The sequence below is a fragment of the Cyprinodon tularosa genome, unplaced genomic scaffold (genome assembly GCF_016077235.1).
Source record: "Cyprinodon tularosa strain WSP-4 unplaced genomic scaffold, ASM1607723v1 ctg702, whole genome shotgun sequence".
Taxonomy (NCBI): domain Eukaryota; kingdom Metazoa; phylum Chordata; class Actinopteri; order Cyprinodontiformes; family Cyprinodontidae; genus Cyprinodon; species Cyprinodon tularosa.
In genome coordinates this window covers 282,587-307,426 of record NW_024039455.1, presented here as the reverse complement: position 1 = coordinate 307,426, position 24,840 = coordinate 282,587, and the positions used below count along the sequence as shown (strand labels likewise).

The following is a 24,840-nucleotide window of genomic DNA, read 5'->3' as shown; positions in this document are numbered from 1 at the left end:
TTTTTGTGGTGTCTTTGAATTCAGCCCTCTGTAGGTTGATAATTTTCATTTCCATCAAATGATGTGGCATCCTTTTTTTCCTAACACATGACCCAGTCCATATCAGTATAAATTAACAGCATGATTTTTTCCCAATTGAGATCTGATCTGTTTTCAAAGTGTTCCTTTAGTTTTTTTGAGAAGTGTAATTGTTGAATAAAAAAAAAATCACAAGTAAATTCATTTTCACTCCTGTTCATATATTAATTATAAGTACACAAATTGTGTTATACAAGTTGCACATCAAAAGCTCTTACAATCACAGTTTTTCTCTAAATGGTCCAGCACTATGGTAGCAAAACTATTTGTGAATTCTAACTTTGGAGCTTTGTAATTGTACAGTCTTTTTCTATCTTTCACGATTACAAAAAAGTTACACCACTTCAAATTATAGTACAAGAACAAAATTGTGTTCTGTAAGTTGCACGTCAAAAACTTCTTACATTCTCAGTTTTCTCCAAATGGTCCAGAACTATTGTTGCAAAAGTATTTTTGCATTGTAACTTTGATGTTTTGTAATTGCAGATGTTTTTTATCTCACAGTTACAAAAAAGGTACGCCTTTTCAAATTCACAAATACAAGTACACAAATTGTGTTATGTGAGCTGCATATTAGAAATGTCTTCCATTCAGTTTTGCTCCAGTTGATCTAAAACAAAAGGTGCGAAACAAACATGTGCATTCAAATTAAGAAGTCTTTCTGCCTGAATGTAGTGTATTTTCAGTGGGATCTTGCCTGCTCTGAAGCAGATGACAAAAACCATCGGGTTTTTTGCTTGGTGAAAGCTTGTTCATTGCTAATGGAACAGTGGTGGCCCCAACTGTTGCTGAGGTGCCACTGTGACAAAGCTGTCAGACTTTGCTGTCAGGAGATTTCCTCTTAAAGCTGTCATGAACGGGAGACAGATGGACCCAGTATTCAAGATGAGACAGTCAGTAGGAAAGTTAAAAACATTTATAAAACAAAAAAGTTAGTGATAAATAACTCTGCTGATAACCATAGTCTGGAGCCTTCTTCTTCTTCTTTTTTTTTAATGGCGGTTGGCAAACAACTTATAGGTGCATTACCGCCACCTTCCAGAATGGAGTATGGACCAGACAAACTATTATATTCTCCCTAAAATACCCGTTCTTAGAAAATTAAAAATACTACCAAAAACTACGTCCCCAGATGACCTTTGAAACAATTCCCTTATATCTAGTTTATTTTTATTCCTGTCTAACTCTCTACGCAACATCTCTCTTTCCTGAGTATATTTATTACATTCTAAAAAAATATGTTGGACAGTTTCTCTGGAGCCGAGGTATTGCATTGAACTCATTACACTGATATTGTGCAGTATTTTTGCAGTATTTTTTGATGCAACTTTTCTACTTCTGTTATTTGCTGTTGTTTCTAAAGAAAATGCATAATGATATTACAGCTTTCATTGATTTATTTCAAACTTGAAACTTTGTTTAGCCTGTAAGGTGTAAAAAAAAAAAAAAAAAATTAACCAATTCATCGATTAATCGAATCGAATCGTGGTGTATTCTTGAGTATCGAAAATAATCGAATCGTTGGGTCAGGAAATCGATACTGAATCGAATCGCCATGATGGATGTGATTTACACCCCTACTAACTTACTAAATGGGTTAAAAGCCGACTGGATTTTAACAGCCTGTCCAGGAGTCCAACCTTGAGTAGGAGAATAAAGAGTTTTGCTAAATAAGCAGATTTTTGTTATAATAATTTAACTAATAATCTTTAATTGGGTTTTACCTTGGATTTGAATGACCCATTAATTAACTACAACTCCCAGTTCTAGTTATTTAAGATATTCCTATTCTGCTCGTAAAATTGCACAAAAGGTTCCCCAGAGAAGAACTATTTTTACCTTGATTTCCCCGAAAAAAGAGAAGAGTATTCAGAGACAAATCCAAAAATCACAAACATAAGGAAATATAAACTAGTAGTGAGTGATAAGTTGAACTAGACAGTATAATTCAGAGCAGCAGAAGAACAACCTATCTGCATAGCTCAGCTGTCTTTATATAAATAGCAACATTTGACCCAAATGTTTATGTTATGTAATTAGGTTTTTAAATAAATTTTGACTGAGCATTGGATAAATATCCTGCTAGCAGCTCTGTTACACCTAAAGCTGATATCATCATCAAGTTTCTGTGGTGATCAGGTTCGGTTGGACTACAGCAGCAGCAGCAGGTGGACAGCAGTTGTTCTCAGATTACAGGGATCTTAAATATTTTAACTTAGGACAAGGAACCGCTACTCAGAAAGCACAAGTCAAAGCACAGAAGTTGGCTGAGGAGGATGAAACAGGACACACGTAGGTCTACTGAGGTTACAAGAGATCAATCAAACATTTAGACTTTATAATTACCAAGTAGAGGTGTCAGTGACACCCTCTCTGTTTTACTGGACTCATGTATCAGCGGGAAGTAAAACTAACAAAAATATGAAGTTTTTATGCTCATCCCATGTTGTTTCCTGTTGAACCACTCCTGATGGGCTGTACCTGTTTCCTGACATGGAAGCATCTGCAGATGTAGTTTAACACGCGACCACAGTGCCAGCGGGTCCCACCTCTGTGCAGGGTTTGACTTTGTGTGGGTGGATAAGGCATTGTTCTGTATGTGAGGCATCACTTAAGCCTTTTAGCCCAGTGCTGAATGTTTTTCTGGCATGCCCAGGTTTGTCCACCTTCACTTAAATCAAAGCTACCTAGCAACCAGTTGTGTTTTTTTTGTTGCACACTATTAACTTGCATTAATGTTTGCAAAACCTATTTTGTGGCTTTAAAAAAAAGCTCCTGGAGCAAAAGATATCTTATATTGTGTCTTAAAGCAGTGGTTTTCAAACTTGCACCTCAGGACATACTAGGTTGCATGTTTTAGGTATTTCCCTGCCTCCACACACCTGATTTAAATAAATGGGTAATTAGCAGGCCTCTGAAGCTAATGCTAGCTGCTGAAAAGGGAGTACATCATTTGATGCAGGTGTGCTAAAGCAAAGACACACGCAGGACATTAGGTCCCAAAAACCGCTGTAAAAGGGTTCATGTTCCACATCTTTATATTTTATATAGTTTTATCTTTAATATGAATGTTATAATAGAATTCTATTTTTATTTTATTAAAACTCTCCCAATAGAATTTCTTGCAGGTTCAATACATTTATACCCACCTACCTGCCTGTCCCACTTTCGGTTTAAAAGCTTTAGTCTATGCATTTTTAATGACTGCAATAGATTATAAGGCTAAAATGAAAAAATACAATGCAAAGCAACATCAAACCAATTACGTTTACTTCAAATATTTTAGGTGTTTTTTCATCTCTATGAGGATTTGGTGTTAAAGTTGGAATTAGCTTAATGCTCATTACCAATTCTCGAAATAACTCCTGGTGTATTTTAAGGTTCACATGTGTGGCACAGTGCTGGAGCCACATGAAATCATTGACATTAAAGCACTAAACATCGGATTGTGTAGTTTTACCTAGAAATGACGTCTAAAGCGTTTCCTGTCTAATTCTCTAACACCCTTTTCTGTTTACCCAGTGTTTACAGATAATTATTCTCCTTTAATCTAAATCATGCATTCATGCATTCATAGATTACATCATTTTTCATCCTGCTGCATATTTACTAATGGTGTTTGTTATGGTTATGTGTCGTATTTTCTTTAATGGTAAACGATTATAGATAAATATTTATCATTACTAATAGATGGTACATTTTGACACAAAACAGATCTGTTTTCATTTCTCTTTAAACTGCATGGAAAAAATTAACTTAATAATTGACTGTTTGCATCATTCCTCTGGAAATGCTTACTTACTGTTTTAGATCCAACAATAAAACACATTGAATAGATTTAACTTGGTAGAACCATAACTAATACAGAAAAAGAGAGAAATTAAACCTTTACTTTAAGCAGGAAAATATATACTATCAATGCTTTGCCTACTACCCGTCTATCAGGGTCATGGGGGGGCCTCTCGCACACCCTGGACAGGTCACCTTTCCATGCAAACTATGCAAAGTATTACACAAAAGAAATATATGTAATTAATTTTCAAGTTTATGTACCATATTTATTGTCAGTTCCACCGTGAAATTGTTACATAACAGCGTATTCCCTTTAAGGCAGCAAATCTTTTTCTGTGACATTTCACAGCTTGGAACACACAGAGATGGAGATCTCTGACCACTCCATTTAAGACTATGAGTTATTTTATCGTTTGCTTGGAACCCACCAGATTTAAGAGAAAACAAGCTGATATTTTAAAGTGTTTGTTGTCAGGGCAAAAGCATACTGCAGATCCTCCACTGCATCTTTCAGCAGGATCCTTGTTAAAAGCTCAATCTTGGTCTCATCTAACCAAAGCACAGAGTTCCAGTTAAAGTCCCAGAAGCATTTAGGAAACTCCACATGTTTACAGTTGTGATGATGAGACAGAAAAAAGCATTTCCCTGACACTCCTCCCAAACAATCAGTTAGCAGTAGATAGTAGATGGTCTCTAATGGTTGCTTTATAGACTTGCTGACCCCAGCAAACAAAATATTTTTCTGTCTCTTTTCTTTGGCTCTCTTACTTTCTTTGGCTCTCTTACTACCCTAGAAGAATAAAACACCTGCTGGCAAGATTTACCTGCATCCTTGCTCAGGTTATCAAGTTCTACTTGTCAAACATTTTCACTAAATTCTGACTTGAGAAAAAAAAGTGGCTGAGCAGCTACTTTCTTATGTAAACCACATGTCTTTCTGGGTTTTACATTATGCAGAGCTCCTGCTAGAGATTTGTCTCTGTGCTACATTATATTTACATCAATGGAAAACAACCCCTGGATTAGTTATGAATCAGTGATCAATTGAAGTTACAAAAATTGGTACTTTATATGCTGTTATAAAATAACAAAAAAATGTATCAGCAACTTTTATACACATTGTTGACAATGTGCTTATTAAGTGCACCTCACTGTGAAAAATGCAGCTTCTTTATAGAGTAAACTATTTTTACAACATACACTTTCTATTCTCCGTCTCTCTAAAGCTGTTTACAGAAAAAAAGGAAGATGTACCCCAAAAAAAAAGAAACATAAATGCTCAATATATGTTTCACCGTTAATCAACCACCTCCTCTCAGCTCTGGATGTAGAATTTCTCCCTTAAGGATTTGCAGAATAACTTTAAGGACAAGGCTTGATTGTTGTGAGGGTGTCCGCAGTGTGAATTTGAAGCTAGTCGTGTGGGGTCTGGTGTGTGCACGTCAAAACACACTGAATAAGTGAGCTAATATGAGCTGGAATGCTTCTGACTGAGGCCGATAAGAGGATTACAGTATCGCTACATCAGAGAGTTTTCCTGGAGCTTTCTGATCACCTAAAGTATTCTATATATTGTTACCAGCATGGTCAAAGTAGGTTATATGCACAAGGCAGGTAGCCAGTGGCAAGATTCCAGCCTTCTTCTTCCTAATTGGTTTCTTCAGGTTTTGCTTGTTTTGTCACAGCTAAATGTTAATGCTAATGGTTGTTTATAAATAGTTATTTTACCAATAAAATGCACTTTTCCAAATTAACCTGTGATAAAACAAACATTTCTCCTATACCTAATAATTGTTTGTAGTACAGGTGGCAATGAAACTTTAACATCAGTGGGGAGCAAAAAGTTTAATTCAGCCTCATTGGAATAAAGTATGAATGGCCTGTTTAGGGTCAGAGCCACAAAAAAAGTATTTTAGTTTTATCGCTTTTCACTAGACGAATCTAAAGCATTGTTTTTTTTTATAAGAACCACTCAGAGATAGACTTGTTGGGGTAAATTATATGATTGCCCCTTTCATTATTGCAATGAATTTGAGCTTTAGGTCACACATGAGAAATATTCTCTTCAAGGATTTTCTGATGGCGATGGAAGTCATCTGGTTCCTGAAATTGTGCTCAAACTGCAATCTCTTAAATCCGAAGAGCCATTTTGCCCTGAGTCCAGCTAAGCGAGTCATTTAGAGCCGCATATATGACATGACCTTTTTATTTTCAAATATCTGCTATACAAAATGGGTTGCCATTTCAAATAATCAATAGTTTTTTTTTTTTGTATTTTTAGCTTTTAGGAAAAACATAAAAAGTTTCATAAAGATGAAAATGAAATTTTCTTTTGTAGGATATTTTTTGCTCTACTGCAAAAAAAAAAAAAAAGCAACATCTTCTTGTGTTACCTGCAAACTCAGCCATCAGGGTGCAGTAGGGGAGTGTGTTCTTGTAGCCTGCTAGTTTGAGGGTGAGAAGTGAAATAGTGGAAGAACATAAGAACCCAGCAGTAGTTTGGTTAAAGACAGCTGAAAACAACCAAGAAAACAAAACAAAACAAAAAAAAATTGTGACATACTTTGAATAAATGAAAAGAATAAAAAAAAAGCTGAGATTAGGATCAGAAATGGGTAAGAGACAGGGAAACAAATGAGTTACTGGTTCTTGGCATGAAAAGTGAAGGGATTAAGGTGCTGTGTGAGGTAAAACAAGCTTGTTCTTGAGTGTGTTAGTTTTGGTTTAGTGAAAAGGTCAGACTGGAGACTATTGTTTAAGCCAAAAGGTGGTGAAATATAAACTATATTGAAAAGTTCTCCATTTGCTTGAGCGTTCGACTCGCTTCTGTCCGTCTAATCCTAATCTGAAGACTGTGGAGGCTTTGGTCAAATAGCAACGAGTGTTAGTGGGCCTTCTAATGTTGGTGTGTAATTTTGCCATGCAGGTTGGGGATTAGAGTGGGATAAAGGATGCGAGGATTACTTGGTATAAGTTCTTTCTCTTTCAGCTGTGAGATTTTTCCTTTTAGAAATCACTGACTTTTTCCATATATGAACTTTGCACAGAGTAGATGAACTACCAAAGGTGAAGCATTTCTCAGGCCTTTTCTCATTGTTTCTGGAGTTTTTTTTTCCATTCTCTCAAAGCCAAGTTTTTACTACCGTTCACACTGTCAAACACAGTACATTTTAACAGTACTTCTTTAATTGTTTTCATTTTTTATTGGTTACAACCACAAATTTCCGCTTATATTAGACAAATTCAATCAATCATCTTTAAGCCACCTAAATGACAGATACTACCTCTGTGCAAATTCAATTTAAAAGTAATGTGGCTAATTTGGAGCCTTTGTGATCTTCATTAGCTGACAAATGTTATCAGGACCAACACTTGTCAGGAATAAAGTTGTGGAAACGGTTAAAGGAGGAATAGTTATTCAAGACTATTGCAAACTTTGAACATTTCACAGAGTACTTTTCTATTCATCATCTGAACTGGTCAGAGGGGAGGATCCAGAGGAGTTGTGCAACCTTCACAAGAAAGCTGCAAGGACAAAGAAAGAAAAAAGGAAAAAAGGGGGACAAAATCTTTTATTCAGCTTCATAATGTTGGTGTATATTTTTAAGATCGGCCAGTTTCTCTTCCCGGGCAAGAAGTTGCCTTTTTTCCCCCCACTATTCTTCTAGTAGTTATATCCAAAGTTATTTATAAAGCTGTTTGTTTGCTTCACCAAAACAAATTCATTGTACGTATAAAATAGAGGATAACTGGAGCTGGAGAACCTTAAAGAAGTCTCACTTGCTGCCATTGGTGGGAATGTAATGTCTATACAATGATGCAGAGACTAAAAAGCTTTAACCTCTTTGGGAGGCGTTCAAGAAGACTGCATCAGAAAAAGATTAGGACTTCTGAATTTATTCAAGAGAGAAGTCTCTAAAGCAGGGCTGTCAAAGAGTCATCTCATCAAGTCATGTTCAGATTGGACTGAGATGACTGGAGTCTGGTGCGCTATTGCATAGTTGGAAAGAAACCTGCTGCCACGTGGCCCTTTTTGGAACCAGTTTGACACCCAAGCTCTAAAGTGATCTAATTAGATACTAGCACAGAGAACATGTTCAGTTTGAACAAGTACCAGCATTCCAGGCAAGATACCTCAGTACTCTGTGAAACACGGAGGTGGAAGTGTCATTGCCTCTAAATTTGTTCCAGCAGGACCTGGCCAGCTTACACTATAGTTTACCAATAAATTATGCATATCAGAGGGCATCTGAGGAAAATAGGAGATCATCAGTTTTTAAATCTAACCTGTGGCAGAACTGGACCCTGGAAAATAAAAATGACCTACAACTGACCTATAATTCCACCAATAACCAGCTGAATACAAAGAAAGGGAAATTCTTTGGCCTAGTCAAATCCCAGATCCTCACCTCAAGGATTTATGATTTACACAAGATAACTGAGGAGCAAAGCACCTTCCTTAGACCTTTTCCTAACTTTGAAAAACACACCGCTGTTGACATCTTGTCATGTTTGTTGAAATTAAATAAATTTCTTGTTGTAAAAAAAAATTACGATTAGGCATTCAATTGTTAACATTCCCAAATATTAGCAATCAATGACGTGTCCTAATTTATTTCACACCCACCCACAAATCAAACTAAACGGTGTAACTGCATGTGTTGGTTCCTTTATTCTGTTTCTAGTTTTTCTTTTTAAGGTTGAAACCTTGCTACATCATCTACCACAAAACTTGCATTTTTAAAGGAATAAAAACATAAGCTGTAAAGAAATTCAGAGTTTAAACTTTTAAGTACCTTTAAAAAAACAACAGTAGAGCAACAGCAATTCTGCATAACCATCAACAGGAGGTGACAAGAACTCAAACCCTTAGTCATCATAATCAGTTATAATCCCATTACTAATTATTTTTAATCATTGCTAGATTCTTGGTCAAAATAACCACATACAGACTGAATTCAAATTTAATAGCAATTGGAAAAAATTGTTTTATTGGTCTGTTTAGTTACATCATATCAGGTGTAAACCTGCATGCACTACATGGATTGATAAACTCTGGCAAAGTTTATAGTCTATACCAAAAGACAACTTAACATTACAAAAAGGTGTATAAAAGCTCATTCTGGTAAAAAGACTACCTTTTTCCACTGGTTAATAAAAAAAAAAATCTATAGAAATGTCATAATTTTTAATACTAGGACAATCACATCATGGGGTGCTTATGTATATCTCACAGTTTTTAGAGCTTGAATCAGGATTAAGGCTCATTGCTTAAAGGTTGGTGCGTTTGTAACAGAGTTCTTCTGCTCTAAGAAAGAAAGAATAAAAAAGTATGAAGGGTGACATTTCTCCTCCGAAGATGAAAAAAAATAAAAAATTTGTAAACAGAAGACCATAATTTGACATCAAAGTCTAAAAGGAAAACAAACAAGAAAAACAATTACGGTTTGTCTGAATGTATCCAACAAGAGAAAGCCAACAGCCCTGATCACACATGAAGGCTGAAACTCCTCAATAGCTATTGTTTCCATGCTCACATAGTTTTCCCTGGCCCGCCCCACATCCATTTCCTGTGAGTAAGCCTGTACAAGCACACTACTGTGTTAATATAATACAACTAAACCCTGGTGTCCCCATTGCTTCCAAAATATGGTGGATTAAATGATCACATAGCAGACAAACATCAATACTAGGCTTAATAACAGGTGGGACACCATGAGGTGTGGTACCATCATCTCCAACCATTGGGAATTCAAAAATACTTTCTGACAGAACATTTTAGTCACAAAAAAAAATACCCCAGATGCAGCAACAACTAATAGAAAATGTAGCTGTGAATGATAATTATTGTGACATATTTAGTTAAAGGGATTTAGTGTAGCAACAACTTCAGTCCTGTGAGTCCAAAGAAACATTTAACACCCTTCTGTGTTAAAAAGAAAAAGAAAAAAGCAGGTTCATGAGGTTGGGACTCGGTCCCTAAAACCTTCTTGATGAAAAAAAAAAAAACAGTTTTTCAAATAAAACAACGAAACACAAATCCAAATCTCTACATTCTTAGAATCAGAGAGAACTTTCATGTTCTGTGCGTACAAGTAGCTGAATATAAAACTTTTACTGTACATTTGAAGCGACTTTCTGGCTGTATGCAGTAAAGTCTGAGGCAAGCTCCACTTTTCCTTTAGGAATCTGTGGGTTTATCCGAGCAGGACCCTCTGGAGGCGGTCTGCAGGCACGCTGTTCTCTTCCTCAGACTCTGCGTCGCTCTGAGGGTTGGAGTTGCAGGGGGACGTACACTCAGGAGAGCACAGGTAGTGCATGAGCGGCAGTCGGTACTTCCCACAGAAATCGACAAACTTTATCTGGCGCACGCATGAATCAAAGTAAACACCTGGAGAAACACGACAAAGTCAAATATGTGATATCAAAGCACATTATGCATCAAAGCTTTCTGTAGCTTGAGTCGGCAATCATTCTTTTACTAACAGACTACAGTTTTCTGCAGTTTTTGTAGGTTTCTCATGGATAAAGTTTTAACATTTATCTGCTTGAATTGCAGGCGGGTCTCATGTGTAGGTGCCACACATTACTGTATAAACTAAAGCAATTCTGAAGTCTGGATAAAATAAGCCTTCTTCATTAAGATCTATATCTCCAATAGGAAAGAGTTTATAATCACTCAAAGCAAAAATAAACGTAATATCAGTTAAAATGATTTGCTAGCATTTTAGATCCATTTATATAGCACCTCTGTTCCAGTTCAACCTAAAGTAAACGGTAAAGAGTCCAGATACGTGGGTAAAAGGACTTTTGATGCTCTAAAAGTCAATTATTTTTCTTTTTTAATTAGCAAGTAAAAAAATGTAATACTGATGAGGGAAATGTTACATTTCTGGCAAATCAAAGATTGATTTAAATGTACATTTTATATGCCTTAGTAATGGTCACCACATTCACTAAGTTTAAATATTTGATTATTGCTATTTAGGAAACAGAAGACGGGAAACAACATCAATAAAATATTTTTTTCCAAACTTAGTTCAATGGTTTCTGATATTACTTCTAAACTAGGGAAATTCCAGAATTTTAAAACCTCAGGTAGGAGCTCTGTTGGTAATAACTTTATCCACACATCTCATTAACTCTGATTAAGATGAGTAAAAAGCCTTAGAATAATTTTCATCTTACATTTCATTAGCTAAGATGTTAAACTAGTGCAATCATGCAGAGATTTATTTCTCTTAGCCAGTCTTCTAAATAGGAGTGGACATAAAAAACCTGACATTAAACTTTGGTAAATGAGTCTGGATGAGGACCCTAAATGATTAAGGAGGCCAAAGTAGGGGTAAAAATAAAATTTCTACAGCTCAAACTTTGAGAATTGCAATAGAGCGCCATCTTGTGGTAACCATCTCTACATCACTAGATACCTACTAGTTGTTTAAGAGGCATGTCTGCAAACCCCTTCCTTTCAGTTAGTATAGAGAGTGTGATAAATGTCTACTAATTAAAAGCTTATGATGAAAACAAATTAAAGAAACGATAAACAGAAGATTACAATTTTTTATCTTTTAAGTCTTACCTGCACATTTGGGATTGGGGCACTTGCTGGCAAGGTCCAAATAGCGCACAAGATTTGAAGGCATGTCGCATGGGGAATAAGGGATATTTCTGCTTTTAACGGTACGTCCTGCCAGTTCCAGCAGCGAAGGAGGGTCATAAATCATCTCTTTGACGAAGCGCACAACCAGTGGGTTGCCTCTAAGACTGAGCTCCTCCAGGTCCACCAGGCTGAGGATCTCCCTTGGCAGATAGGTGAGCAGGTTGTTGTGGAGACTTAAAGATCGCAGAGAGTGGAGCCTGAAAAACAAAAAAACACACACAAAAAAACCCCAGAGAGGCATGAGATTTAATTTGTGAAGTCTGTCCACTGCAACAGGTATATAATCAGATAAAGCAGTCCCTGACAGCAGATGAGGGGGAAGCTGTTAGGATGCTGTAGATCTATAGTACCTGGCGAGCTGAGGAGGCACACTTTGGATGCGGTTGTCACATAGAACCAGGTAGGTGAGGTAGGGCAGGTGTGCCAGTTCAGGAGGAATGTCTGAGATGAGGTTTCCACCCAAATACAACATCTCCAAACTAAAAAAGAAAATAAGAAAAAGATGGAAAACAAAATAAAAAATCCACAAGCACCAGCTCATTAACCACTGCAGAAAGGGAGCAAATTGGTTTTGTCTTAAAACACTAAACTATTTATAGAGTTTAATGCAAAGGTTTATTTTTTTTAAACAAAATTTATGAAAAAAAAGAACTTTAGCACAAAATGGTAAGTAGTAAAACTTTTTAGGCAACAAACTGACATTAAATTTTAATTGCATTAACATTCCACCAGGGGGAGCCAAAGGTGGATGAATCTATACTTCATCCACCTTGTTCTATAGGACACACACAAAAAAAGATAAAAATAAAGAAAACAGGAGATACTTCAGCTACAGTGAGCAAAGTGTTCAACTTCATGATTATGAAGAAATCATCTGAAACTGTCCTTAGTAAAGGTACCACACTGTCCAATCTACATGCATCATATTGCACATCTGCCTTAACTGAGCTGGCAATAAGGTGTTTCATCCTTTTTTGATAATTAGTTCATCTTTCTGAAGTAAACAGATCAACAGCATTGGTAAAATCAGGACGGGCATGTAAATTACTGCATTTTCCTCTAAAGGGAATGGTTTTGCTTTTGCCAGTAATCTTATAAAATGTAGGTCTTCTGTCTCCAGAAAATAAACCCAACAGCCATTTAATTGGAAATAATTACCCATTTGTGTTAATATGACACTATCTGGTAAGTTAGTGGATGTATAGAATACATGGGGGTGTAATTAGGAGAGAAATATAGATGACTAGTCAGCAAAATTAGATGGCCAGACCATCTGCCTGCTGGAACTGATGACACAGCATGTGTTAGTGAGGAGGCCATTATGCTGTCCTGGTGGCAAAGCAGTGAACAAGCAGTGTTCTGTCACAGCACAGAGACATTCAGGGTCTGCTTGCTGCCCGAAACGAAGCAGAAACACAAATGATCCCATTAGTTTGAGCAGTAGTTGGCTTTGCTGCAGCATAAGGGTCCTTAAACCTTTAGATATAAGCTTTAAACAGGCTTATATAAACATTTCAAACAAGGAATAAAGATAAGAGTTTCATTGTAAACCCATAATTTATCAAAAAACTCTACAGTAGTTCAAAATATCAAGGAGACGTCTTTTTTTTTTTTTTTTTTACATAAAAATAGAAAGAAAACTCACATTTGTTATTAAAAACGTCTGTTCATCTACAACCTTTTAAAACCGCTTCCAAAAAATGACTGGAAACAATAATCATAAGCATTTTATATGCCTGATGTTTCTCCTCCAAACATTACGTGAAAACAAAAATAATAATTATGAAGCATTAATCAGAATCTAGAGTGGAGACTGATCTTTTTACAGACTGGGAAGAGGACAGAAAGTACGGTAAAATCTTTTAGAATAAAGTCGAAGAGGAAGCCAAGAGATGACCCATGATATCTGAAAGAGAATGGTTCTTTATATGACCTGCTGAGATAACTTCAGCAGATAAGTAGATAACAGGAAGGTAGAGCACAGTGCAGCCAATGACTTGGTGTAACATGATAGGGAGTTTCCACCGTCTGTGCTGCAACATTTTGGATTTTAAAATGCAAAAACTGGAGTAAGGCTGCACACAAATGTGCTAAATACATCCCTATTGCAGGGTCGGTATGTGCAGTATGCATTTTTGCAATGGGTGCAGATAATTGGTGGCCAAAGTATTTAAAAGGTTATGAACTTGTAAATGACATCTTAATGTAACACAGTTGGACTGTGGATCATAGCAACATCTCTATTGCAAAATTTGCCATTATTGTCTGCTTAATGCATCTGCAGCAAGAAAAACTTTAGTCAGATTTAGATTTTTTTTTTTTACCAGGTAAACCTAAAATGGACAACATACCAGCACAGTATTTAGACCCTATTTCTATTTCCTGAAGCTCAAACATCCCATATGCTGAATAAGAGAAAGACAGCTAACTCAATCACTGTGACGGCCTATGTGAACCATATCTACACAGAAGAGGGAATCTGCAGCATTGGAAGACTTAGCATGAACCTGGATAAGAGCCCACAGTCTATACTTCAGGGTCAAAAGTTAGCTCATATAACTTGATTGTTGAGTAGATATACGAGGGCAAAAACCATAGCGTCAGAAATACAAACGGTTAAAACAGATAGAGACACCTGGGATATAATATATATAAAGAAGATGACACGGTTCTGATTAGAGGTCATCTCGCCCTCATTAACCTCAACATATCTGATAAAGTACTTTGAAGGTGTATGAAGCTTATTTTAAAAATCAATTAAGAGTATCGTCCTAACTGAATCGTGTAATGACTAGTGACCCCATGCAGATCCTTCATGCCAGCTAAGATTGCAAATGAAACCAGGAAGTCCCTTTCCTAAACTGTTAAACCAGGGTGAGAAAATGATTGCATGAAAAGAACCACGGGTGCAGTCCTCCAGCAATCTGCTTGTGCTGCATATGAACACTTTAATTATTACCATTTCTTTTTAATGGTCCATATGCATCTAGTCTCATAGTGACACCCTGGAACACTGCCCATTGGTCCACATCAAAAAAAATAAATAAGCACAACGGGTGACTCAGCATTACTCGATAACAGTGTGACTTTATCGGCTACCAGCTTTATTAAAGAGGTCAGGCTGACATGAGAGACGCCACAGGCGCCAGGACCAGTGTGAGGAAAATTGGTTTACAGCACTTTTAATGACACAGCTTTAATAATAGATGAGTCAAAGTAAATGTAGGGGAGCAAATCAGAACAACACATTCAACTACTTTTTGTACTTTTGTCTTTTACCAAATAACATCCGCACTGCAGATAATAAGAATCTGTTCTGTCATGTAGGCATTTTATTTAAGAGGATTTGAAAAACAATTATTTAACTTTTAGTTTACTTATTGGGATGTTTTGCTACTTAAAAAAAGAAGCTAACAATATCTGCCATTCATTAAAATCTATCATGAAGGGCAGCTCTAATGGAAATATTTAGTCTCTAAAGTGCTGTGTATCTGCTGGTAGAGCTAGTGGTTAATGCACAGCAGATGAACAGAGATGTGGAGCTGACTAAGCTCTATCACCCCAATACACTCAATTACACCACGCATGAATGGGGTTTCCCAACCCACCAGCAGTTGTTTGCAAGGGTTAAAGGTCAAAAAAGAAAAAAAAAAGGAAATCCACCCCTATCCAATCAGGAGTAGGGGTTGACTGAAATTATCAGCCTTTAATAAATAAGCCAATAATTTTGGTCCTGGCACAAAACTTCACTATTCTTTTTAAATGGGCATATCTCTGGGCACAGCACTACTGTAAGCAAAACAATGCACAACACGCCATCTTCTCTGTCACAAAACAACAGGCAGATCACAGAATAGTGTGAGAACTTCTGTAAAAAAAATAAATAAATCATTTTAACCACGTCATAATTTTGTTAAAGTTAAAAACTAGAAGTTATTTTAGATTAAAACATAGATAAATATATATATATTTTGCTTCATAGCAAGGCATTCAAATATCTAGGTCTTTCGTTAGCAACAGTTCCCAAAGATAAATAATTTAAAAATGTTTGTACCAATAATTATAGGCCTTAACCCTTTATAGGGCCAGTTACCGTTTTGGATCCCTGGTATACCCCTTAAAAATGGACTCCCCCTGTCCCTCAGTGAGGTCTAGAAGCACAAGATCTATATCCAGCCATTCAGCAAAGATACTGCTACATGGCTGTACATCTTTTTTGGTATTTGACCCTATTTAGCCCTTGAATGATATATTACCTACTGGTAATTAAGCTAAAAAACAGTTAACAAGTCAAGAAAAAAGCTAAAAACCTCATTCAAAAGTTAAAAAGTAAAATTAAAAAGTTAATAAACCTAGTTGACAATTATATTTAGGTTTTTTTATACTAAAAAAATGAAAGTACCAGAATAGGCATTAATGCCGCTAAGGTTATGTTGTACCAAAAAATGTGCTTCTTTGCCTCTCAGAGTGTTTTTTCATGAATTTCTTAAAGAAGTACTTTTGTTATTTTTCTTAATATATTTGAGCAAGTTGATGTTTCTTGTTAATACATTGACATTAATTTTTGCCATCAAAATATACATATTTTTTGAATGTCACAAAAGGTAATAAAGTCTTGTCCTGAATTCCAATAACACTATTGGCCTGAAATTTAGATTTTTTAAGTATTGCACCAAGTGCCCTATAAAAGCTTAATAACTGTTTATATATCAGAAAACGGAGTGTAATTACAAGGCCAAGAGGCAGCACATGGTTCATTCACACACACCCCCATGTAAGCGGTTAATGTTTAGCTAAATAAATTATCTAAACTCAGTGTTTCTGGATGCAACTGCTAATCAATATTTTGTCCTTTGACGTTTTCCTTATGGGTAAAGTAGTTTAACTCTGTAACAAAATGGCCTCAGCAAGGTCTGGAATCCCACATCTATGCTTTTAAATTTAGTCCAATAGTGTATTACAAGCAGGTCTGGCTAATAAATCAGACGGCAGCAGCTGATCAAGATTGCTGCTGCCCGGGTAATGACTGATACTCAGAAAGAAGAGCACGGCCCAAATGTTAAAGTCCTAACACTGCCTCTTGCAGACAGCGAACTGAACAGGATGAAGAAAAACTACATGTTTTTACTTCCTCACATATGCCTTTGATTGAGAGTAAATCTCCTAAAGAAGTAACATAGTTGATTAAATGACAATGTTTAAATCAAACTCAAAGGAAATTAAGTTGATGAAAATCAAACTCTTGCACATAAAAATCAGAAACAGAAAAAATCTGTATTTTAAGGGAAAAATGCCAAGCAGATACTGCAACAACGAGAAGGATCGGCTCAACTTTATCAGCTCTTTAGCTCTGATTCAGCTAAATACGGTGTATTTGTCTCTCTTCCTCATCTGTTCTTGCATCCCTCTGCAACCGTAAGCATTTTTAAGCAATGCAATTAATCTTTGTCGTGATAATGTCATCAAACTCCATTAAAACAGCTTAATATAAGTTACAAGTAAAATGAAAGTTCATAACCTTTTGAATTAAATCAACCAACAATTATAGCACCAAAACAGTTATTAAAATTGGTGTAACAATTACAACTACTACAAATACAGATATGAATGTAATCTTAAAATTATTTATTCATATTTCTTCTGAATTGTATAATGACTATAATCCATAATGGTTATGTTTCTATTCTTAATTTTTCTAACACTCATTTCCAATATTTTCTTTGAATTATAAGAGGTCTGAAAAATTTTGAACATTGAAAATTTATTTTTTTCCAGGTGTTTATACACACACACACCCACACATGTGTGTGTGTATATAGAGAAGACTTAAAAATGCCCATTGAGCAAATGTAAAAAAAAAAAGATTGAGATTTAAAGTGGGCTTAATCATAAGGGGGCCTCTTTAATCACTGATGTGTTTTTTTTTCCAAAGTATACAATCATAAAATAAATACACACCGTTTTTGTGTGTTTTTTTAATAATAAACTCTCACTTCCAAACCATTGTGCAAGTGTATCCAAGTGCAATTGAAATATTACGTTTTTTAATGTCTTTAAACTTTAGAACATATATTCAGTTAAATGTGGATTTCTTGAGAAAATCACCAGAACAGGAGAATTTCTGAAACTACTTCCTAGCAAGTCACAATCAGGGCTAATGGTCACCATAGCAACAGCACGTCCAGTGCGTAGAGCAGTTAATCTACGACCACTGTGGATTCTGGCAAGAAAGCAACAGTTTACTGTTTAAACACAGCGTTACAACCGATTGGAAAAAAAAAGTTACATAATAGAGTTTAAAAAAAGAAAAAAAGTTGAGGCAAGGGGCCAGGTTGGGTTAGTTGTTACCTACCTGGTCAGATGTTCTATTTCAGCTGGGATATTCTTCAGCCTGTTTCCACCGATTGAAAGCGACTGCAGCCGCAACAGTTTGGTACACTGGAGCGGGATCTCCTCGAAGCGGTTCCCGCTAAAGTTCAACACTTCCAGCTGCAGGGACCCGAACTCCTTTGGTAGCGAGGACTCATCCAGGCGGTTGTTCTTGGCTAGAAGAGTTTTAAGCTTGGTTAGCCTGGTGATGCCTTCACAGATTGCTGTCAGCGCGTTGTTGCTAATGTCCAAGAACTCCAGATTGTAGAACAGGCTAATGGACGAAGGCAGCGAGGATAGCCGGTTGTAGTTGAGGAAAAGTTGTCTGGTGTCTCTCTTTCTGTCCTCGCTTACATTACCAGCGTTAAAAGTAGTCAAACTCAAACGCGAAAAGTCAAGCACACAGTCTCTTAATGCTGCTGCTCCTTCAGGGCTCTCCATTTTGCCTGTTTTTCCTTGTTATTTTCACTCTGTCCCGAGCTCCTACCTAAAGCCTTCCCGCAAAGCTACAGTTAGCGCGTAAAGTTTTGTGCTTTACAAAACGAAAAGGGCATCTTCTTGGAAACATGGGTTAACACAATCAGCTAGCTTGTGCAGCCAACATGTAAATACTCTAATTGTAATGCAATACTGCCTTTCATTCACTGAAGTTTCACTTCCACGTCTCAAGATTGGCTGACAGCTGACATAAGCCCCGCCCACTTGAGTAGTGATTGGTTACTATTCCTAGCTGTCATACCTCAAACTGTAATGGTATAGATCCACAGACCTAGCACTTTTATTGCATAGTTAGGGATCATTTAAAGCAAAGCAGAATCAATCCAGGCTGTGATGCAACTGTGATAAGTTTTTTTTTTTGTTTTTTTTTCTTCCGGTGTTGTAACATAAGAACAATGCTGGTCAATGATCCGTCACTCCTGTGTGCAAACCCACCAGTCCTTATGCAACTCCCATCTCCTGTTGCATTATGCAATACTCAGCAGGTATAATCTATAAAGGATAAACTTGCAAAATATCATTCAATCCGCGAAGAGTTAAAATAAATTATTCACAGAGGTAAAAATAAATGCAAAAAATCTGGAAAAATCAGCAGTTACATTGTTTTATATGAAATCTTGATAGTTGCTCAGAATGAGGAAATTAATAGGCATACTTGATGGTGTGAATTAGTGAAAAAGATATTGAAAACCTTCAATACCAAACAGTAATGACATCTGTTTTGATTAAATACAAGACCAGCATACAGTCATCACATAAAATATGAATAATCCAGACTTTACATTAAATGTAACATTTAACTATAATGTTCTTTTTTGTAATATATATATATATATATATATATATATATATATATATATATATATATATATATATATATATATATATATATATATATTAGTCTATTAATGTTGTATTACAGTCATGTCCAGGGTAGGATTTTTTCCAGACATAAAAGTTTGTCTTATCTGAATAGACCACCTTCTTCTACGTTTGCTATCCCAAAAGGTTTGGATGCATTTGATATCTGTCAAATGATGCATGATAACTGTTGGAATATTTTTTTTTTTTTGGATATTGAGTGTACAGGGTGCTGATTTTCTGCCATGTGGGGCATTTCTGTTTTATTAAAACAAAGAACATTCCCCCACATGTTTGCATTATTCCCCACATTGCTTATGGCAAACTGAAAACAGATTTTATTCTGACATTCTTTAAAAAAAAAGAAAATCTTTCTGCTGCTCTATTAAAGTCCAATTGGTGGTGCAACAGACAAAAACAGGACAAGCTGATAAGCTTTTTTGGAGTGGCAAAAGAGGACACACTATGGGGCCACAGGATGGGGACCTCTGGTTTAAATTGTGACCACATTTTGGTATGTGGCCAGACTTTGGAAACGTAATTCATGTGTTTTTAATCAATGTTCTAATCGACCATGAAGCTGTTTAATACTGTTCTCTTAGAAACCTCAGAATCGTGAACATTCACAAATTTTCCGTTACGGACAGGTGGACATTTTTGTTACTTCTGAAAATGACGTAAAAGCTCAGCTGTGGTGTAAGGGCTTTATTGGCATACATTCCTTACAATTTGCACTGTGAAATAGAAAGATGTAGCTCCCATCTAATGATGCAACATTCACACAATCATTTTCAGACAATGAGTAACAAAACACTGGTTTACTGCGAAACTTTAACAGTAACCTCTGTTCTTTTTTAGAGGCTGATAACGTTTGCAGGTCTAAGGCACTGATTAGAATGGGTCAAAACCCCAATTTAGGTACAAAGAAACACGTTACTTAAAGCCAAATACTTGAAGGTCCACAACACACAGATACACACACCCACATGCACACATTTTTATTTGCACCCAGATAACTAGTATGTCTATGCTACTTCAGCTGAGGCTAGTCCTTCTGTTAGTGATTTTGAAAAACAGGTATAGCGTTGTTGCTGGGTCCAGAGTAGTGTTTTACCTGGATAATTTTGTACATCGTTCATTAAAAAAAACTTCATCAAGACTTTGGTTTCATTTTCCCCCATGTAACACTAAGACCAAGTGCTCCCTTTAGGTGCAGCTGGTCTCGGAAAAGTCAGACAGCATAAAGACAAAAAGAAACAGGTCCAAACATCACATGGTAATAAGGTGGGTTCCAACACAAACCAATAACACACTGTACACAGAAAAGAATTTTTTTTTTTTTGCAACTAAACTATGATTTAAAGCATTAAGTCAAACATAATTCTGATTTGCATGAAACTAAGCTCAGAAGAAACAAAGACAAAGAGAAAGAAAGAAGTGCAACGGTTGTAGCAGTGGCCTATTGCTGCAGTTCTATGGCAACAAAAAAATGAAATACAAGTAGCTTTACCTTGTTAAAGACACTTAAACCAGTTACTCTCTTGTTGACAAGCTTAAGTTCCTAACCTTACCACTCTCTAAAGCACTCGTGCAAATATCCCAAAAAAAGTGATAACTACTTCCTTTCATATAACAAATGTAAAAAATATATAGATAGTAATAAAAAAAAGCCCATAGACTAGTAAAGGGGCGCAACAATACAGTCAAACATAACAGCATCGAACAGAAGGCGATCTGCGTCCAATCAGAATGCCTTTGAATATAACTGACACAGCAAACACTTAAACACTGTAAAACTTTAAAATAATTAACATGTCAGTGAAACATGAAAAAAGTCAGTTTGATAAAACAGGTGGAGTCAAGTATCAAAGAAGGGTGATAACTCTCATCCTCTTCTTTGTTTAAGTGTCCTCACTTAGACCTCTTTTGTGCTGGTCTTCATCTCCTCAACCGTTTCCTGTATACAAAGACAAAAACAACAAGGCTGACAAACATACATAAAGAATATGGATGTGATGTAATTTGTGCCTTCATTTGAAAACCTCTCTTAAATTCTCTTAAATCAAAATTTTTCACACACACTCAAACTTAAACAAAAGCGACATAAAATGCCTTATTGCATACATGTTTTCACCAAATCATTCAAACTGTCCTCTTTTGATCGATTTAAATTTGTAAGAATGTTGAATAAAACACAGGGAGCAATAAAACCCTAGCCTGCAATGAGCTGGAAACACCTGCAACACATGCTTAATTGTTTATGGTGAATTTACATCTAAACAAAAAAAATAACTATTTATTTGTAGATGTTCATTTAATTTCCAAACAGAATTAAACAGTTATTTGCTTTATGAAAATATGAATCATTTTGAGGCAGCTTAGCTTTGAAGAGTGACTTTTTTTATATATAAAACAGATATTATTTTGTATTAGATATGCAAAGATTTTGATTCATAAGATAATCTAAGATAAGATAGATAGACTTAATTTTCACAGTGGAGAAATATATATATATATATATATATATATATATATATATATATATATATATATATATATATATATATATATATATATATATATATATATATATATATTATATATTAAATATGAAAAGGTTATCGCACAGGTTACCGTATTAAATATGAAAAGGTTATTGCACAGGTGATGCTGTGATGAAAACCTTACTGTATATTCAATATAGTAAAATTAACAGCAATTTTTTTTTGTTTGTTCTGGAAGATTAGGTTTCTGCATGCTCTAAGATAACAAAACAAAGCAACACAGCATGTAAGCTTTTAAGTGACCAACATAAAACATCTAGTCTTTGGAAAGGGACTAAGCTGTTTCTTCAACATGTCTAAAAACAAAACATGACAGTTGCTTTTCAGTGACTTTAGTCTAATGCTTAAATTTCTACGTAAATCATAAAACTGAATGAGATAAAAATTTTAGTGTATTTTATGATTTAGAAGATCAGAGCTTCAGATAACTTTACAGATTTGTCCCAAATGGTTTCCACAGGGTGACATCTTTTTAATTTGGCCTTAAGGGCTGGTTATACTCCAGCAGCAGTGTGTCGCAGTGAGCTTGTCGCAGATATTTTTGATTTATGCCCAATTTTGAAGCGTGGTCTGTGCTATGTTATTCCACGCCACAACGCAAGAGGGACAATCACGAACTAGCTTTGGTTCTAGATAGGGCCGAGGAGGAGAGGAAGTGGAAAAACACAAGGGTCAAGTTTGTGCGAAAATGGAGGGACATGAGGGCGAAAATGAGCAGGGACCCAGCTGGAAAAAGGATCCCAGTGTTCTCGTGCACCTCTCTCTTCTAGCTGGTCCAACTTCACCAGTCGTTTACCACAATGAAGGTCATACAGATAAAACAAGCAGGCAATGTACCAAACAGGAAATACGCATAGGGTAGAGCAGATGGAGATCTGACCAATCAGATGCCTTCTGTCTGTGGTCACCCACGACTTTGGAGAGGTGCACCAGAATGTCTGCGGAAGGGGCGGGGGGGCATATGCAGACATGCAGACGACCTGATTACTGAGTATAAACCGGCCTTTAAACGCCCCCACCTCCGCCCCCCATCATGGTGTACATAGTGCACAACCTTACTTAATCCACAATAACCTCCAGCCTCCAGCCAAATCCCCGGGGTCACCTTCTCAGAATCATCCACTCATTTACTTCAGAGGCAAACATGTAGATGAATAACATAGCTTGATAACATCTGACTATTATGGATTTGTTAAACTGTGGTTTATTACAGAGGGTCAAACTGAACCTCGGAAGACTGGTAAAGAGAATAAGGGAAAACCTTTATCTGCTATCTCATACCTGATCCATATATCTAAGTAACGTCTAATTAGTCTTATTGAAGATAAATCTCCAAGCGTTAGATTTATTATTTCCCTTGATCTGCTTGTAGTGATAAAACTGCTGATAATGAGACTCACAGCTTAACCAAAGTGTTAGGATAGTTCATGGTCACAGTTAGGCCTGCCTAATAATCGATGGTTTCAAATCTTCTTTGTTCAGAAACAAACTAGAAATAATAGTTGGGTTTATTACAGATATTTTCCACCACTGATTTACACACTATTTGTGATTTTGATAAATATGGTCACCATATGACACATATTTTATCAATTAGAGATTCCCACTTCATACAGACCTGATGTTTGTTGAGCTCAGCAACACGGAGGTTCCATTCCTCCTCTGTCATCTCCGCTCCCGTATCTGCTGACTCACCCACTGCAGCCTGTTTGTCTGGACAGATAAAAAAGAAAATGTAAAGAGTTGTTTCTTTAGGAAATGGTTTGCTTCAGAGTTTCAGTGATAAACTCATTACCGCTGCAGGTCATTGCAGTGCAGACCCAGTTGCCGCAAGCACAGACGCAGCGATTGCACTCGACCTGGGTCTCTGCGCCGTCCTCGTATGTTTCGTCCTCCAGGGCACATTCTGTAGAAATGCACAGAGTGATGAGCCCAGGGTACAGATTGTAAACTGCTGCAGAGTGATAACAAAGCAGCATTAGATATCAGCTTCGAACAATATGACTTGTCAGCATTTTAGGAAGCCATATCATCTTACATACTCTGCAACTTTCCACCTTTTGCTTAGTCATGATAGGTCAGCACCACTGGCTGACCAACACACCCAGGCCAGTTCTTTAATATATACTTATCACATGTAAGATTAAAAACAACTCTGACACTTACAGAAAACTTTTCATCAGTTGAGTGAACACTGAAGCTAGAGGTTTATAATGCTTGTTAGAAAGCCAAAATGTGTTTGTGTGCATTTCCCCTTAAATCTGCTGCAGCCAGATAGTTCAGTGCTCCACGCTGACTGGCTGACAGAGTAATGCCTCCGCTTCCTGTGAACTTTATCCCAGATATATCCAAACCAAATGACAGACCGAGCAAACAGCATTCCAAATTCTTGGGGGGGAAAAAAGTACTGGAGGCTCATTTTAGGGTTATTTTGGAATATGCATGCCTTCACTGTAATGTTATGTTTTTTTTTTAGGTTTATTTTTACAAATCTTTTTAGACTCACTCTTCTCCGGGGGGTTGAAACTAGGCTTCAGACAGTTAAGAAACTCATCAAAGTTTAGCTTCCAGTCAGCGTTCTCATCAGAGAGCTCAATCAGAGCATCAATGCAAAGGCTCCTAGGAGAGAACAAAAAAGGAAGGCAAATGTAGAGAAATGTGTAACTTTCAAAGACAAATAGGAATAAAACAGTAAAAAAAAAAAAAAAAAAAAAAAAAAACCAACATTACGAAAATTACTATACTTTGGAACAGCACTGTTATGGTGTTTAAACAGCAATTCACAATATGTTTTAAAGGCATTGTAGATTTCAGACTTGTAAAGTGAGAGAATATCATATATATATATATATATATATATATATATATATATATATATATATATATATATATATATATATATATATATATATATATATATATATGTATGTATTTATATACAAATGTATTTTTTTTTTCTTTCCAAAAAACAACAAAAAAATGTTAAAGGTGCAAGCTGCAGAAGTATTCAGAACC

General features: G+C 36.2%; 2 protein-coding genes across 2 annotated transcripts in view; both read right to left on the bottom strand.

Annotated features, from left to right (window-relative positions):
- Nucleotides 1-9,061: 9,061 nt before the first annotated feature.
- On the bottom strand, nt 9,062-18,543 carry lrrc58b (leucine rich repeat containing 58b). Its single transcript, XM_038268564.1, has 4 exons — nt 17,886-18,543; nt 11,884-12,012; nt 11,453-11,730; nt 9,062-10,261 (listed from the first exon to the last, which is right to left on the bottom strand). Exons 1-4 carry the CDS (start codon nt 18,341-18,343, stop codon nt 10,068-10,070), a joined length of 1,059 nt encoding a protein of 352 aa, XP_038124492.1. The 5' UTR covers nt 18,344-18,543; the 3' UTR covers nt 9,062-10,067.
- A 1,408-nt stretch (nt 18,544-19,951) lies between these two features.
- Nucleotides 19,952-24,840, bottom strand: part of fstl1b (follistatin-like 1b) — a 38,575-nt gene continuing 33,686 nt past the window's right edge. The window contains exons 8-11 of the mRNA XM_038268558.1: nt 24,332-24,444; nt 23,621-23,731; nt 23,444-23,538; nt 19,952-21,218 (exon numbers count right to left, since the gene is read on the bottom strand). Of these exons, the coding sequence (XP_038124486.1) occupies nt 21,177-21,218; nt 23,444-23,538; nt 23,621-23,731; nt 24,332-24,444 (361 nt within the window). The 3' untranslated portion in view covers nt 19,952-21,176. The remainder of the gene's footprint in view (nt 21,219-23,443; nt 23,539-23,620; nt 23,732-24,331; nt 24,445-24,840) is intronic.